Raw genomic sequence first — 17,330 nt, forward strand, 5'->3', positions numbered from 1 at the left:
TCCATTGTTTCACATTTGTGTTACTCATTAATGTCAATAAAAATATCAACCAACATTCATGTGGAAAATAACCTCACGGGTCAATGGCAGGTTGGCTACAGACACAAGAATTTGGCAAAAATCAATGAAAGCATTCTTTGAGATTTAATTGGCTCTGTGCAATCTGCAAGAAAGATCATTGTATATTTTATTATTTGTAAATTTTGTGTGATAATCTATTCTAACAGTACAATTTATATTAAACTTATGTACGTATATGCATACTTTTTTCAGGGAGCCAGTTACTACACATTTCCTGGCATACCACTGGGCAGATGGGACGCTGGTTCTGGGAGTGGTCAGGAATAATGAGGATGGCTGAGTTTGGAGACCTATGTCAATATAAACTATGCTTTAGGAGAAAGACAAGTTTAGTAGAGAGAACACAGGAGCGGGCCAGTGCCCCACCCTACCCTCTTCTCCCAAAGCTCTGCAAAATGAGGGGGTTGGACCAGATCAGTGTTTTTAAGTTTCTTGACTACAAGTCAAATATACATTATAGCCATGACCCAGTTCGGATACATGTGTGCAAAACAAATTTTCATAAAACAATACCATTAATATGATCTCTGGTAACTTTAATTCAATTCAATTCTATTCATTTTGTTTTTTCCATCCCATTTTGTAAAATGCTGGCCGTAAACACGAAATTAATTTTACAACCCGCGAATGGGTGTCAACCAGCTGTTTGGAAAAAAAAGACTTGACTATGAGGTGACTGCTAGGGTAGGGGCTGTGCGCCCCTGAAGGCCTCTGACTCCTGACACCTTCAGCAAGTATTGGTCTTTGCACTGCAGGGTTCCCGAATACCAGGCCTTGTTCTGATGGATAGACAGCAGGTAAGGTCATTTGCAAACTCTTTAGCTCAGGCCCTATCACTTGTCTGGAACTGTTGCACCAGCCTCTTTGTTCACCCCCCTGAGGCCGGAGTCACCTGGAAAGGACACTCCACCCTCCCCCAGACTTAGCCTGCAGTGCGCTCTGGTGCTCATCACTTCTGCTTCCTGCTACAGGTGCATTTTTCATGCTTAATCTCTCACTTTCAGACTGGGCTTTTCATAAGCAAGAAACATGCTTCATTCCACTTTGAACTCCTACCATCCCCCACCCCACCCCACCCCCAGCTTCTGACTAGGGACAAGGTACATAACAAATCCAAGCAAGTGCTGAATGAATGAGTGAAGGGGGAAAAGGAAGGGGAGGAAGGTGGGCGGGAGAGAGGGAAACGTCTGTGTACTCTGCGTGCTGGGCAAGCACACGGCTGAGCTGCACCCTGTCCACACCCGTGATGTGAGACACTCCAGTCCACCCTTGGCCACGGACTCACAGACTCCTGCCTGGTCACTCAAAGGCTCTGGAACCCAAGGCCATGGTGGTTTGAATGCCCCCAGGACCTGCCTCCAGCCTCCCGCACATGGGCAGCCACGAAGCCTCATCTGGGCACCTCCAGTGGTGGGAATCCTCCAAGTCGCCCCTTCCATCTCATCGAGTAAGGGGGCCCAGAGGGAAAAGTGCTGGACCTGGGAGTGAGCCCCACTCCAGCAATCAGCTGTGTGCCCGTAGAGGGGCCCTGCCCCTCTCTGGGCCTTACTCTTCTCATCCTGAAAATGGATCTAATACTCCCTTACAGGCTGCCGTGAGGATTAGATACAATGAGAGTCCAGTGCTCAGTCAGTATTGAACTTTCCCATCCATTCCCTGCTTTTGGACCAAAGAAAAGGATTTTCTTTCATTGGGTTGAAAGGGAACTCTCACTGGCTGTTTCTACCTCCTCAGATGCCAGACCCCATCTGCTCCTCTGTCCCTGGAGCATCTGGGGTGAGCCGTCTCCAGACTGAGCGCCTCCCCAGCCCCAATCCAGTGCACGTCGTGGGCAGCTGGCCTGGCATCCCTGGCCTCCTGCTAGGTGAGGGGGTATCCGGGACTCCCCTGCCCTGGGCCCCTGACCACACAGTGGACTGAAGTCCTTCACCTGGTTAACCAGTAGCCAGAGCGCTGCACATACCTGGCCCTGTGACCAGTGTCCTGCTCCACACTGCAGGCAGGGGGGCCCAGAGCACCCTTGCCCAGACTGGCTCCGCTGTCCTCCAGAGCCACCAGCTTCCCCTGAGGCTCTCACATAAAGGTGGCTGGCCAGGAGAAACCATTCCGAGGCCACCCAGCTCTGCTGCTAAGTGCTGCGGCTCCTTAGGCTCAGGGGGGCCCGTGGTCTCAGTTTGGTCACTTGTAAATTGAGAAGGTTGGACTGCTTGGGACTCAGCCCACAGTCACAGCAGCCAGCCCACTGTGTGGAAAAGTTTTCTTGCGTCTGTGTCCCCCACTGGATGGGGAGATACTAGGGGGCAGGGACCTGCCTCATTCTTCTCATGTGCACAGCTCCTGGCCCAACGTGGCAACAGCAGGTGCCCACTAACGTTTCCTAAATGGATGGATGGAAAGCTAATGTTTCTCAAGGGCCTACTGTGCACCAAGCCATACCTTAAGGGTTATGCTTTTATTAACTAATTTCAGCTTCACAACAGGCCTGTGAGAGGTACTATCATCACCCCATTTCACAGATGAGAAAACTGAGGCTCCAGAAAATGAGGAAACTCGTCCAAGCTCACCCAGCCAGTGAGCAGTGGAGCCAGGACTTGAACCCTGGCAACGTGGATGACCACGTAAGTAACTGATAGCTGTCATCCTCCGTGACTCTTGAATGAATTTTTCTGTTCCTATGGGCAGGGCAGTGTGAGTTCTTTCGGCACAAACACATGAGAATTGCGGGGGCTTGTGAAGGTTTGAGAGTGGATGTGTGTGCAGGTCATTGGTGTACGCACAACTTTAAGAATGGTGTGGGGGAAAGCAAACTCCCTCTCAAGATGAAATCCATGAGGAAATGATAGGTTGTCTGAGGAGGGGGAGTGGGCAGGGGTGTCCAGGGGACTGCCCATGTGTTGACAATTGTTGGAGTTGGGTGATGGGAATAGGGGGTTCTTTATATTATTCTCTCTTCTCTTGTATAAATATGTACACATCCATAATAAAAAGTTTAAATTTTTAAAATAAAATAAAGTTCACGACTATCACAAAACCCACACAGGCTGCCACCTTGCTGACCGTCCCTTCTGTTTTCCTCCCAGCTCCTCCATCCCCCACAGGCTTGCCTCTGACACCCTTCCCAGAAAGTTCCATGTGTCTTTCTGTGCTTCTCTCTCTTATTGCCTATTGGTTTGTCCCTGTCTGTCACTTTCAGTGACTCTGAGAATCAGGGGAAGTTCCATAATAAAACACACATTGATACCCTTTTTTGATTCCATTTTTCCCCCAGGGCCTCTGTCTTCTCTGTGTGTCCAAATCTGTTTTCTGCTTCTTTGCCTTGACTACTCCCATCCATTTGGACCTTGCTTTACAGGTAGGAATTCTCGGCTCTGGTTGGTAACCTCCACCAGACAGTGTGTATAGGTGGGTTTTCATGCCCATGTGGGTCCTCAGATCTGCCCAGAGGGAAAGCCTGGGATTTGGAGTCAGAGACCTTGCGACCTGGGATAAATCATTTCTCCTCCTGAAGCCTTGGTTGCTTCATCTGTAGAATGGATGTGATCTACTTTCCTAGATCATTAGAGAATGGGTATGAATGGTGCTTTGTTAACTGGGAAGCACCATGCTTGCTGGTTCTCAGGCCTGCTTCCACCTTCCCTACAACTCCCTCCCACAGACGCTATTCCACGAGGTGGGAGTGGAGGATTCCAAGCAGCAGCCCGGCCCCCCGCAGACCCTGGGGCCCCTCCCGGGGCAGGGGGGGGGGCGGACACTGGTGTTACGGAGAGACACAGGAGCCACAGTACCAAAGAGCTGGACACCCTGGCTGGGTGCCTTGGCTCCACCACCACCTGGTTAACTGACTCAGAGAGACAGAATCAGCTCAGTCAAGTTGGGAACAGAGCTCTCCCCCAGGGCAGAGGGGCTGCGAGATCTTCCCCTGTTCTGAGCAGGGCACTGCAGGAAATAACAGTGCTTTACAGTTTATAAAGCACTCTCATCCCAAGGTCTCACTGGATCATCAGAGAGCACGGTTCAGAGGGAGCCTGTCACTTGTCCACAGTGGGACTCAAATACAAGTGCTAATTTTTTTTTTTTTTTTTTGCACCGCTCGGCATGTGGGATCTCAGTTCCCGGACCAGGGATCCAACCCGCGCCCCCTGCATTGGAAGGGTGGAGTCTTAACCACTGGACTGCCAGGGAAGTCCCCACGGGTGCTAATTTTAAGAAGAGATATTGATTGACCTTTTGTGTCTGGCCTGTCTTTATTCCATCTTCTCCCAGGGCCTCTCTGTTTTCTCTTCTGTGTGTCCAGATCTCTGTTTATTTTCCTTTTGACCTTGCCCATTCATTTTGAGCTTGCTGTACTGAGAGGAATGATCTGCACCTGGTAGGTACCCTCCTTTCGGAGGGAGTGTATGAGAATGTTTTCACGCCTATCTGACAACTTCAGACAGAGTTACCATGCAAAAAATTGGTGATTGAAGAAGACAAAAGCCCATTTTCTGCTCCCTACCATTCTTAACTGTCCAGTAAACCAACATTCATTTTCATTTATTTTCACTTAGTAAAATAATAATAGCTATCGTTCATTGAATGATAACGTTCATTGAACGTTTATCACATGCTGGACACTGGGCTATGTATGGTCTCTACAGTTATTATCTCAGTCTTTTTACAACCTATGCAGCATGGACTATTATTCCAACTTCAAGGATAAAGCTTTAGAGAGATGAAGTAAACGCAGATCTTTTCAATTACAAAGCCCTTTTACCTCTACTTTCAGAAGATCCTACCAAACTAAGAGAGGAGTTGGAAAGATCAGTGACCATTCACAACCCCACTCACAGAGACCTAGATTGGCTGTTAAGGGGTATTCTTCCCACGCATGATTATTAGTTAGCAGACAAGTTAGCAGACAAGCCAGGCGGGCCCCTGGGAAAAAAACCCAGAGGAATCACAGAGGAATCAGAGGAATCAGACAGCCAGAATCTCTCCCAGGCCCTCCTACAAATGACTTGGAAATGGTTCAATAGAGGCTGATATTCAGATGCTGACAGAGCAACTGTAGAGTCTTTCCCCCCTAAGGTGAATTGGTCCAAGGTTGAATATGCACTCAGAAATAAGGCCTTTGTTTAAAACACCTTAGGCTTTTTCAGTCTATTAAACCCTGAAACTCTCTAATGTAGAAACCTTTTTATCTCCATCTCAATAGGAAATCACCCTTATACAAAGCAGCAAATTTAGTTGGATGGGTGGGTCAGTCTCTTGATATTCAGGTTACAACCCAATTCTCTGAAATAGAAAACAATTGTCTTTGTCTTGCAAATCGCTACAAAACCAGAAATGTGGCTCTAGAAACAATTCAAAGTCCACCTAGCCTTATCAATCCCCAAATCTCCCCTTTTCATCTTAAAATGCTTGTAGATATTGGGATTTCAGAAACAGAGTTGTACTGCACTTAAGAAAAAGAAGGACAATTTTAAATAGTAATTACTCTAGACCTCTAATAATAGGCAAATATACCCCAAAGCTCCTTGGAGAAAACTTGAGTACTTTCTCTGTGCCTTCTTGATGTAGATTTTCTACATTCATCTTCTCTGGGACCTAAGAACCATTCTTTGAAAAGCAAACTTTAGGGAGAAGTTTCTCATCAGAAGCAGAAGAGAAGGAACTATGTGGAAATCAGACTAATGAAAAATCTTAAATGTCCTCCCACAAATCTTAGTAAAAAGCTTTAGCCATCTGAGCAGGTGACAACTGCCAAAACAAAGTTTGAATCCAACTGTTCTTTTATAAGCTAGTGAGTTTTGTATTATTGTATGTGTCTCATGGCTAAAATTTTAGAACAACAGTTATAAGGTCTTGTTTGCATCTGTCTGTATGTTTATGTATGTTTATACATGTATGTTGTAGAGATGTGATATCTCTCTACCTCCACATGGTATTGTCGAAATTAATGTATAAAGAGCTCTATTTATGTGGGTTGAAGGACACGTGTTTGTAAGGATTGGGTATTCTAAAACTCTCATAAATACATAGATAACGTTATCTCTGTTGCAAAACTGGTCAGCAAGGAAAATAGCTTGGGATGATGGCTGACTTTGTCTAATGTCTCATTAGATTTTTGTGAATAGTCTAAACATAATTGTTGGGAAGAAGTGATGTAGATAGAGGTAAATGGGATAAGAGTTTTCAGGTGAACTTTTCAGCAATAAATATGTGTATGGTATTCTAATTAAAAATAGCTACCAAAATCTTTTTGGTAACTTGAAACCTTAAAGTTTTGCTAAGCTAAGTTAAATAATGGAATCTCATTGAATATCTAGGTCATTTCCAAATAAGATGAAACAGTGAAACATTAATTACTGAACACAGGTTTACTGACTCTTCTTATTACAGAGAAACTAAAGGTATTTGGGTTTATTAGTAAATGTATTTTGTGCCACATTGAAAGATTGTACTATGAAAAAGTGTATGCTTCAAAATTACGAAATGTATTCATAAATTTGCCAGTCTACGGAATTCTGGTATAAGAGTTCACAATTGCTCACTTCTTAGTTTTCACCAGAAGTTAAGGTTGCTAAGGGTTAAGAATTCTAATTAATATATGTAATTAAAGCTACCAGAAATAATATGGGAAACAACTCTGTATGCAAGAAAAGTAAGATATATTTTTACCTAAGAAAAGATATGATGTATGCAGATGCATTTCTGTTGAAGGAAATGAAAGTGATTTTGTCCTAAAGTAAAGCTGGTTATTTCAGAATGGGAAGGTGGAAAATAAAGGATAAACTAAATGTATATAGAAAGTTGAAGGGGGAGAGAAAGAGAATTTTACGTTGTGTAATCAAGCTGGCTGAATCTGAATTGTTATTATAAGGGTATTTAAAATAAGCCTTAATAGTGTACTTATATAAAACTGGAACTTGATTTTCTTTCCTCTGTTAAAAGGACAAAGTTCTATTGGACTATTGGTCTTCTCTTGATAAGAAGTTGTGAAAGGTTTTTCTTTACCTCTTAAGTAATCTGCCTAGAAAGCAAAGATTTGGTGTTTTATCAAAATAATTTCCTGTGCTTCATGTTGTCTTAATCAGGTCTTTGATTATTTAAGAGAACTGAATCATCTCAATATTAAAAGAGATAAGTTTTGCTCACAACTGTGTAACAATCTCTATTTGCCTTTAAAATCTTTTATTGTCACTTTGGTTAAATAGACAACTATGTATTGTTTCATAGTGTGATTCTTAGTCAAGTGTCCAAACTTCTTGATATTTTTGACAAACTTTGCCAAATCAAACTCTAACTAAAGTCTTTTTGACATGGAAGTAATTTGGGGATTTTCCAGAGGGCCCCTGGAACATCTCAAAAGATTTCTTCTCCTTAAAGACAGAGAGATAGAGGCTTATTGATATGTTAAATTATATGGAAAGCACTGTCAAATAAGACATAATACTAAGCCTTCTTTAAGTTGTATTTGTATAGGTATATAAGCATTCCAGAAATTGTATGAAATTCCTAAAATTCTGATATGTCTGGTATAATGTTAATCAGTCATAATTCTAGTAATTACCTTAATAATAACTAGAATGTTGTCTGTTACAGAGATAACCAAATTTCTTTGTCAATCGCATTGTAATGAACTCTAATCAGATCTTTAACCATGGCCACTTTTAAGTCTGCCATTTACAGAAGTTACTGTTTTACTCTGATGCTTTTGCAGAAGTGTTTGCAAGTGTGCTTCATCTTCAAGGAGATTCATGGAAAGGACTCTGGCAAGCACAGATTTCTGATAACTTGAAGATCATAAAACTGAACTGAGTAAGAATCTGCAGAACTGATGAAAAAACTGGATTTAAGCAGAACAAGAATTAATAACAGACTGAACGAACTGATGATGATGATTATAATTTTATGACTTTTTGTCTGAAACATTGTTGGTTCCTTAATGTTTTGTTTTTCCAGATTAAGTTCTTTAATATTAAGGAAACTTTTTCTCTTAAGCTACCTATGACTTAGAGCAATTTGATAAAGTGTACCTTTGTGAATAAGGATGAAACAATTACTTTTTCTCCCTACCTGATCCCTTCAGAATTTGGAAGCTTAGTGAATGTTCTTTATGACAAAATATTTATTTGCATAAGTTAATAAGAATCTATTCTTCTTGTAACAGGACACAATTGGAAACATTTGTTATATTATCAAAGTTTTGGTTGGAATGTCAGATTTGAGAAGATTCATAGAATCAGATATGACAAGACAGTTTTAAATAATTAAGGCTGAGTTTATAGAGTCAATAAATCCCCTTGGAAAAACAGCCTGGTACCTTGCTTTCAGGGTTCCTGACAGTCTTACCAGGTTAGTAAGGAAAGTCCCTTCCTGGCAGGTACAGGATACTTGGGGGACCTCAAGAAGAGAGGAATCAACTCACATCTATAAGCATTAAGGCAAAGTCTGATGGAAAGTCTTTGGCTTGGCTTCCTGACCTCTAGATGCTTTTTTTTTTTTTTCCTCTAGATGCTTTTAAAAGTTCAATCTGGGGCTTCCCTGGTGGCACAGTGGTTGAGAGTCCGCCTGTCGATGCAGGGGACACGGGCTCGTGCCCCGGTCAGGGAAGATCCCACATGCCGCGGAGCGGCTGGGCCCGTGAGCCATGGCCACTGAGCCTGCGCATCCGGAGCCCGTGCTCCGCAATGGGAGAGGCCACAACGGTGAGAGGCCCGTGTACCACAAAAACAAACAAACAAAAAGTTCAATCTGAAATTCCTTATGAAAAGCCAGCAAAGAATATTTAAAAGACCCTACATGGTCACCTGCTGTTCTTGCTGTGCTTGCACAAATAATCGGGACAAGTTTATTGAAACTAGACCTATTTTGTGAACAAATTAGTCTTCATTTGGCTATCTTTGATAGAAATAAGGGTGATTTTAGAAAAATTATGTTTCAGTAGAAACTATAATACACACTTGTAGATAAGATTCTAGTTCTGTTAATTGTCTCTGGGGTTTTGTTCTCTACCCGTAAACTGGACTGGATCCTGAATTCTAGTTTCCTCAAATATCCGGCTACAAATCTCCAAACTAATGTTTCCAATTTTCTCCCACCTTTTTGACTTGGAATCACTAAAAACAAAAGCTGCCCTTTTCCCTGAAACCCTGCAAATTGAATGTGAATGGCTTGATATACACTTCAGAGAAATCACCATAACAGCTCATATTTAGACATCGCTCGTGCCTGTTGCTTTGTGGGCCACTCAGAAAGTGTAACTGAACACCTGATGACATCATCAGAGACACTCAAACTGCAAAAGATGGTTCAACCCTAACATAGAGAAAATCTTCTTGACTGGCTGCCTCCTGGGCTCAGAAAGTGGTTTAGAGTCTTCTCCAACCATTAAGCTTTGGTTTTCTTCCGTTTCCATAGAAATGCCTCTTAATAAATACCTGACCACTGGCACTATCTAGGCCTAACTCTGGGAGCACACCTGCAAGACCACCTCCTGAAATTAGACACAACTGTTTAACTAAGCTGACCTATTCTCACAACTGAGACAGGTTCAATGAGATATGGAGCAATTTGTCAACTCAGCTTCTGGACTGTGAAACTTGTTTGAAGTTTCAAAGGTGGGATGAAGGGGGGAAGAATTTGTCACCCCAAGATATGCCTCTTCAGCATAAGGATTATTTTAACATGGTTATTTTTAAGAAACTGCAGACATAGGGGAAGCTCTAAAAATGGAGCTTTTGTAGGAGACATTTACATGTATGGGGGAAATCTCTTGTTTGTAAGGGTGTCTTCCTCACTGTACCAGGAATGGTAGATAAGGTAGATAAGGTAAGATGACCTTATCTCTAGAAACTCTTATCAATGTAGAAAACAATTATTTAAATCTGCATAATGACCTTACCCTTGTTTACTGTGCTTTTCCTGATAACCTCCTATAACTAACTCCTCAACCCCAACATTTTCTTTTGCCTTTAGCTGAAGATGGTATTTAGGGTGACAGCTTCAGCCATTTGGGGGAGTTACTCTATTTTCCTGGGTATCTCCCATGTATACAGGAGGCATACATATTATTAAATTTGTTTGTTTTTCTCCTGTTAATCTTTTTATTCCAGGGGTGTCTCAGTCAAGAACCTAGAAGGGTTCTTTCCCTAGAAGGGAAAATTATTTTTCCATCCCCACAATAACATCCTTTGACAATCTAAACAGAGAACACTATGACACCAGAAAGTGATGGCTCTAATTTTTGTTCTATTTTTGAGCAGCCTTTTTAGTTCTGGGATCATTTAAAATGAAGTGTTTAAGTTTATATGTTTGAGTGAGAACACTTCTAGATGGGACTGTACAGCTCTCAAAGTCCTTTCACACTCTTTTCTCAGATGATCTTCACAAAGCTGTGGGTTAGGTAGGACAGGGGTTATTACACCTGATTAATAGATGAGGCAACCAAGGTTTTAAGATCTGCTAGAAACTACAGAGCCAGGACTCAAGCCCAGGTCTGCTAACACCGTATCTGCGCTCTTCCCTCTCCACTCTGTGGCTCTAAACTGAAGATGAACAGAAATCTATTCACCGACCCATCATGCCAGCTGCCTACAAATTAGGTAAACCATGCCCTCCTCCCGGTTCCATGAATCACCATAGCAAAGAAGACAGTTGCCAGGTTTCGCAAAAAACTAAAAATAGAACTACCATGTGACCCAGCAATTCCACTCCTGGGTATATATCAGAAAATAACAAAAACACTTATTTGAAAAGATACACGCACCCTAATGTTCATAGCAGCACTATTCATAATAGCTAAGATACGGAAGCAACCTAAGTGTCCGTCAACAGATGAATGGATAAAGAAGATGTGGAACATATGTACAACAGAATACTATTCAGCCATAAAAAGAACAAAATTTTGCCATTTGCAACAACATGGATGGATTTGGAGGGTATTCACTTAAAAACTGTGAATCATTGTACACCTGTAACTAATACTGTACCTCAACTATACATCAATTAAAATTTTTTTATTTAAAAAAAAGGGGGAACTCCCTGGCGGTACAGTGGTTAGGACTCGGTGCTGTCACTGGCAGGGGCCCAGGTTCAATCCCTGGTCAGGGCATGGCCAAAAAAAAAAGAAGAATACAGTTGCCAGGAACATACAGTTGTCCAGCATGACTTGTCTCAAGCCTGACCCTGATAACTCACCTTGCGTTTGAGGAAAGCATCTTGGTGGAAAAGCACTGCCTGCAGCTCTGGTGAGCAATCTGCTTCTCTGGACGGTTCTTTGGGCTTCTCTTGCCTCTTGGTGATGACTGCTTCTGATGTTCTGACGTTCTGCCCAGAACCCAAAAATAAAACCTCAGCCAAAGGCAAACATCCAGTCAAATATTTACCAGAGAAATGACAGCAAGTGGGTGGCCTCCTTCCTTGTTTGCGAACGCTACTGGCTATTCTTCTGCTCTACCGCCCTTCCCATGCTTGCTCAAGCAAAAGCAGGAACTGCCCTCCTAGTTCCTCTCTCCAAGACTCTTGCTGCCTCTCACTGGCTGTGGGCACTGGCTCCTTGAGCTACTGGAGCTTTGCCCAGAAGTTGAGGCCTCTTCGGCTAGCTGTAAGAATTATTACAGGCAATAAAGTAGGACTCTGCCTCAAGGCAATAAACTAGGAAACTAGCACCACTGGCTTCAAGATTCTCCTTGGAAACAAGACAATTTGCTGGGAGAAGTGGCTGGAGACAAGTTCAAAACTGAACCCCACCCATGTGGCAGAACCGGGGCTAGCTGTCCACAAGGAATTCCTGCTCCCTTGCCATAAAGTGAAGCTGTTGCTGGCAAGGACCGGCCCAGCCAGGGGGCATACTCCCCAGCCCACCCAGGAGTCTAGGAATAAACACGGGATCAAGGCTACCAATGGGATGTGAGCAGAAGTGATGTGTGGTACTTCTGGGCTAAGACAGTTAAGAAGCAAGTGTGGTTTTTCTACCCTCTCCTTCCCGCACCTGCTGGTTTAGGACTCAAAGGCCCTAAAGGAATGGGATGGGAAGGAGCCTGAGTCCCTGAATCACCATGTAGAGGAAGCTGTCCTCTACACCAGCTGTCCATGAGCAAGAAATAAAGGTCTGCTGTAATAAGCCAGTGGAGTGCCAGCTTGTTTGTTACAGCAGCTGGTGTTGCCCTATAGCTAACACAGCACAGAACATGGAGGACTTGTGAGCATCATGTGGTCCAAGTTCTTGATTTTAAGGATGAGAAGACGGAGGCTTAAGGAAGGGAAGTACACTAAGAGGACTAGCCTGAGAAAGCCTGCCACGTTCACAGAGCTGTGCCAAGGGTGTGAGCGTCCATGCCGGTGCCATGCAATTCTGTGCCCCAGAGCACTGCTCACTGGGCCAAAGCTGAGTGCCTGACCCAAGGGCAGCCAGTCATAAACCACATCAATCTGCCATCTGTGATGGACATTCTGTCCAACAGGTCACCTCTTTCAGGAGTCTGACCTTGAGACACAGAACAAGAACTAAACACTCATCAGTGGGACCGAGAACCAAGTAACACCCAGAGAGATGAAGGAAGCTAAGGAATGGTCAAGTCCTGATCAGGGCAGAGCATGACTCTTGCTGCTGAGAAGTGTGTTAAGATTTCCCAGTTACCAGAATGGCCCATGGATTCTACATGGCCACCCTGCTCCCAAACGGTCATCCCGAGCCAAATGGGAACTAGACCCCAGGTGCTCTCGTCTGTTGATTCACCGCATCCATCAGCTGCCAGGCCAGGTAGTGGCAGCATCACACTCCTATCGCCCATGAGTTGTCTGTGGCTCCTCCCCTTCTCTCGCCTCATTCGTTCTGCCACCTGGCGGCTCTTATCCATCCCTTGGATGTCAGAAGGCTCATTCCTCTTTTCCCTTCTGCCAGCCTGGAGGTGGTGTTCAGAATGGTGGAGCCACAACATGGAAAGAGCCTGGGTCCCTGAATCAACACTTGAGGAGACTAGGAATAGCCATTTGAGAGTTTACACAAATAAGGAATAATCTTCTATTATGTAAGAGCCATTATATGCTTTGGAGTTTGTTTGTTAGAGCAGCTAGTCCTTATCCTAACCAATACAACTTCCTTTCCATTCACATTGCTACTGCTGCAGTTGCAGCCCTCACCACCTCCTGCCTGGACCAACACAAGTGCTCTCTAACAGGCCTGCAGCCCCCAGTCTCCATGCTTAGTGCAGACACGCATCTCCCTAAAGCACAGCTCAGACTTGCCAAACGTCCTCCATGGTCTGCTCTCCCAACCCTGGCTTTCCAAACCCTCCAAGAAGTTGCTTCAACACTCTTTTCCAGCCTCATCTCCACTGGTTTCCATCTATATTTTTTTCAAAGTTGCTTATCCATCCCTAAACATGGCCTTTCATGTTACTCTGGCTCTTTAGGGAACAAGGAACAGAGATCCACTCGAGTTGCCTGGAGTTAAAGGGGTTTCCAATTCCTCCCCTGCAAGGGCTGGGGCCCAACCAGGGAAGGTGTTGGAGACTGAAGCCACTCTTGGGAAAGGTTCCTCCCCTCTGTGGCCAAGTGGTCTTTCTCTTGTCTCTCTCCTTTTTTGGCCTTTTTCTTCAATCTTTCCTCTCTCTGACTCAGCCCCTTTGCTTCCTTAGGGTTTCTGCTCTCTTGGGGTTTTAACTCACCACCATCCTGACTTTAGTTCATAGTATCCTTTCAACCTCTACCCCCAAAGTCCTCTGGCTCCTTCCCAGAGTTCCCCAGTTCTAACTGCTAAGAGAAAAGATCTGCCCCAGTTCATCTTTTTCCCAGGTGGTCACAGCCAGTCTATGCCTTCCTGTCTCTGGCTCAGTCCTATATAAGTTTGCTAGGACCCCCATAACAAAATACCATGTACTGGGTGGTTTAAACCAGAACTTTATGTTCTCACAGTTCCAGAAGCTGGAAGTCCAAGATCAAGGTGTCTGCAAGTGTGGTTTCTCCTGAGGCCTCTCCTTGGCTTACAGACGGCTGCCCTCTCGCTGTGTCCTCATGTGGTCTTTCCTCTGTGCACCTGCACCCTAGCATCTCTATGTCCTAGTCTCTTCTTATAAGGACACCAGTCAGATTGCATCAGGCTGCCCCAATGGCCTTGTTGTAACTTAATTACCTCTTAAAGGCCCCGTCTCCTGATAAAGTCACATTCTAAGGTACTGGAGGTTAGGGCTTCAACATATGAATTTGGGAGGGGACACAATTCAGTCCATAACACCCCTGGTCTAATCAGCTCTGACGGAGTGGGAGGGGGTCCTGGAGGCAGTGAATAGGCACCATAACCGACAATTCAGGCCATCTGTGTTCGCTCACCTTGATCCCTTTACTCCTGCCTAGAACGGCGCCTCCCACCTACTTATCGCCATAGTTTTTCGTTCGTTAAGTCCCACCTCAAGCATAGTATCTGGCGTAGTGTTCTGATCGCCATGGTGTAACCTTACTTCTCTTGGCTTGGCCTACATCTCTTTTATGGCACATATTCGGCCTTCTTTATTCGTCCATTTAGCACATATTTGTGGAGAAGCAGCCTGGGGCAGTGGTACAGAGCGTGGACTTTGGGGCCAACTCCACCACTTACCAGCTGTAATTTTGGCCACGTTATGTTGTTAACCCCTCTGATCCTTGGTTTTATCTGAGACAAGCTACACCTACTTCATGACAGATGAGGTTGAAATGAGCTAATATAAAATGCTCAGGAGGGTGCCTGACACACAGCAAGCCCTCAACGAGCATGAGCCATTAGAAGGCACATGCTCTCCACCGAGTGCCAACTGGAAAGTGGAGCAGACGGTCACATCCCAGTTAATTGTGCCCAGGTCCCAGTCCCCCTATTAGATCACGGTAGCTTGGAAGCCAGGACTAGGCCTGATTCGCCATGACGCCTGGGAGACAGGGGAGGCCCCACAAATGCTTGTTTTCGAAATTGAAAATGATGAAGGAAAAATGAAAAAGACAGAGAAATATGAGGATCAGTACAACATAACTCTCTCACTGGACACCTGCAAACAAAGAAACGCTGTCAATGTGTTTCCTCTGAAACCAGGCCCTCTCCTTCCCAGAAGAAGCAGTTCTCGGTACATCCATGCCGCGTCATTCAGAGAAAAGAAGTGTAAAGCTCTCCTCCTTCAGGCACATGGAGATGCCATCTCTTCTGTGACTGCTCATCTGCCAGGCGCTTCCTGGCTCCACTGCCCAGGCTTCGAATGGATATTTTAAATTCTTGGATTCTCCTGGTTACTTCCATCACAATTCTACAATTGCTCTCTTCACACCATTAAGGAAGAGTCACTATTCAATCGCCACTGACTGCCCAGGGGAGTTAGGAAGACGGCCATGTTAAAGGGGGAGAAAAGCTAAGACTCTTGTTCTAAAATGCTTCAGTTCAGCACAGTTTCAGTCACAGTAATAAGGAACCATTTCTAAGTGGCTACCATGCTCCAGACATGGCCTCTTTGAATCTGGAGACAACCCTGTGTAATCCATTTCAATTTCCCCCTCATGCTTTCTCATTTTAGTGTCGAGTCTAAATGCAGAACTTGACATGTGTCTGCAGGACAGTTCAACATTTGATTTCTCTCTGCCATTCTAACCTCTGCAAGCCTTTTTGAATACCGCTTCTTCTATCCAATGTACATTAATTCCTTTTTGAAGTACTCGGGCATTTGAACGCTTTCGCTGAGTTCATCCAGGTTATTGATAAAAACATTTAATAAAACAGAGCCCTAAGCACTCCGCTAGAGACCTCTTTCCGGGAGCCATGTAATGGTGCTGCAGTTGGCAGAACGTGAGGAAAGAGATGACTACACGAGAACCCAGGTTAGGAAGACTTACTCTATTTAAGCCCTGTGTTTATCAGGGTCCAGGGTTCTGGAGACATGACACAAGGAAATTCAGCAGTGCATCACAAAGGCCATGCTTGTTTCCCGAGTGTTGGGAGCTTATCACAGGACAGCCTCTATTTATTCTATAGACATATGGCTTAATTATTTAATTTAGAAAAAAAGAACCAAAATATCTGGAAGACCTAGGGCAGGGCAATTTCTTCATTAAGTAATATCAATGGGTATGACCCCTGACTAGGGACAATATTTCTCACTTTGAAAAAGAATGAAGCTACCCTATATTCCCATCCTGTCCCTCCTCTGTCACAAACAGGCCTGGCTCCCTCTGCTGGCAGAAGAAAAACAAATGCAAGACAAACTCCTCTGGGAACGTTCAGTGGCCTTTGTGACCTGGTGCCAATTTATCTTCCCAGACTAGACTCAGCTCTGGAGAAGTCCACAAGACATCTGACTGACCTCTCAGGTGCCACCCACCTCCCCTTCCCTGACCTCACCCATTCATTCAGGTCCCAAAATTTACAAAGTACCTGTGTACTGAGAAGTATGGTAGTCCCTGAGGGTAGATGCCCTGGAGACACCCGTCGTCTTCCCAGGTCAGCCAAGACCCTGGCTTAAGTACAGTGTCCTCCCTGGGGAGGGTTTCAGTGCTTTGCAGTTCATCACAGGCGGAGTGCAGGGAACGAGGGAAGAGATTACTGCAGCAATAGGCAGGCTGGACAAACTGCTGGGATGGGGCTGCCAGGGGACAGGGAGGCGCAGCAGATCAGATTCTGCAAAGGCCATTTCTGGCACTGGGAGGGGGACCCATTTTAAGTGGAGGCCAACCATGCACAGGAAAAGGGGCCCTGGCCTGGGACCCCCACCTGAAGGACTCTGATTTTGAGCGAGTCCTTTCCTACGCTGGGCTGCAGTCTCCCTCTCTGTAAAGTGAGGATGTCAGAGGTGGTCTCTAAAGACCCTTGCTCCCTACCTGACCCAGCTCAGATGTCACCTCTGTGAAGCCTACCCATATCTCCTCACCGACCCCACTGCTTCAGGTAGACTTACACCTCTGAGCATTCGGTGATTGCCTGTATGCATTTTTGTCCTCCCCTCAAACAAAGGGCACCTTATCCCAGCACTTTGGCTCATCTGAATTATTAAGAAATACTACAGTATATTGAACTAAGGAATGAGGAAGTCATATCTAGATCTGTAGTCCCTGTATTGTCCACAAGGTGGCAGTCTGCACAGGTGGCTGCTATACCTACCTTGCATTTTGGTGGAAGCCCTGGGAAAAGATGCTGAAGGGAAGAACGGAGAAGTAGGAAGGAGTCTCCTCAAAGACTTATCCTCTGGCTCCTTGAAGGGTATGTGCTGTCCCTCTCCCCTCCACCTTTAAAGTGTCAGTCTCAGACAACAATGCAG

General features: G+C 44.7%; 1 protein-coding gene across 1 annotated transcript in view; it reads right to left on the minus strand.

Moving 5' to 3' along the window:
- LOC132522837 (stimulated by retinoic acid gene 6 protein-like) overlaps nucleotides 1-11,325 on the minus strand; it is a 52,204-nt gene extending 40,879 nt beyond the window's left edge. The window contains exon 1 of the mRNA XM_060153385.1: nucleotides 11,263-11,325. Within this exon, the coding sequence (XP_060009368.1) occupies nucleotides 11,263-11,282 (20 nt within the window). The 5' untranslated portion in view covers nucleotides 11,283-11,325. The remainder of the gene's footprint in view (nucleotides 1-11,262) is intronic.
- Nucleotides 11,326-17,330: the final 6,005 nt, after the last annotated feature.

Source organism: Lagenorhynchus albirostris, chromosome 7 (genome assembly GCF_949774975.1).
Source record: "Lagenorhynchus albirostris chromosome 7, mLagAlb1.1, whole genome shotgun sequence".
Lineage (NCBI taxonomy): Eukaryota > Metazoa > Chordata > Mammalia > Artiodactyla > Delphinidae > Lagenorhynchus > Lagenorhynchus albirostris.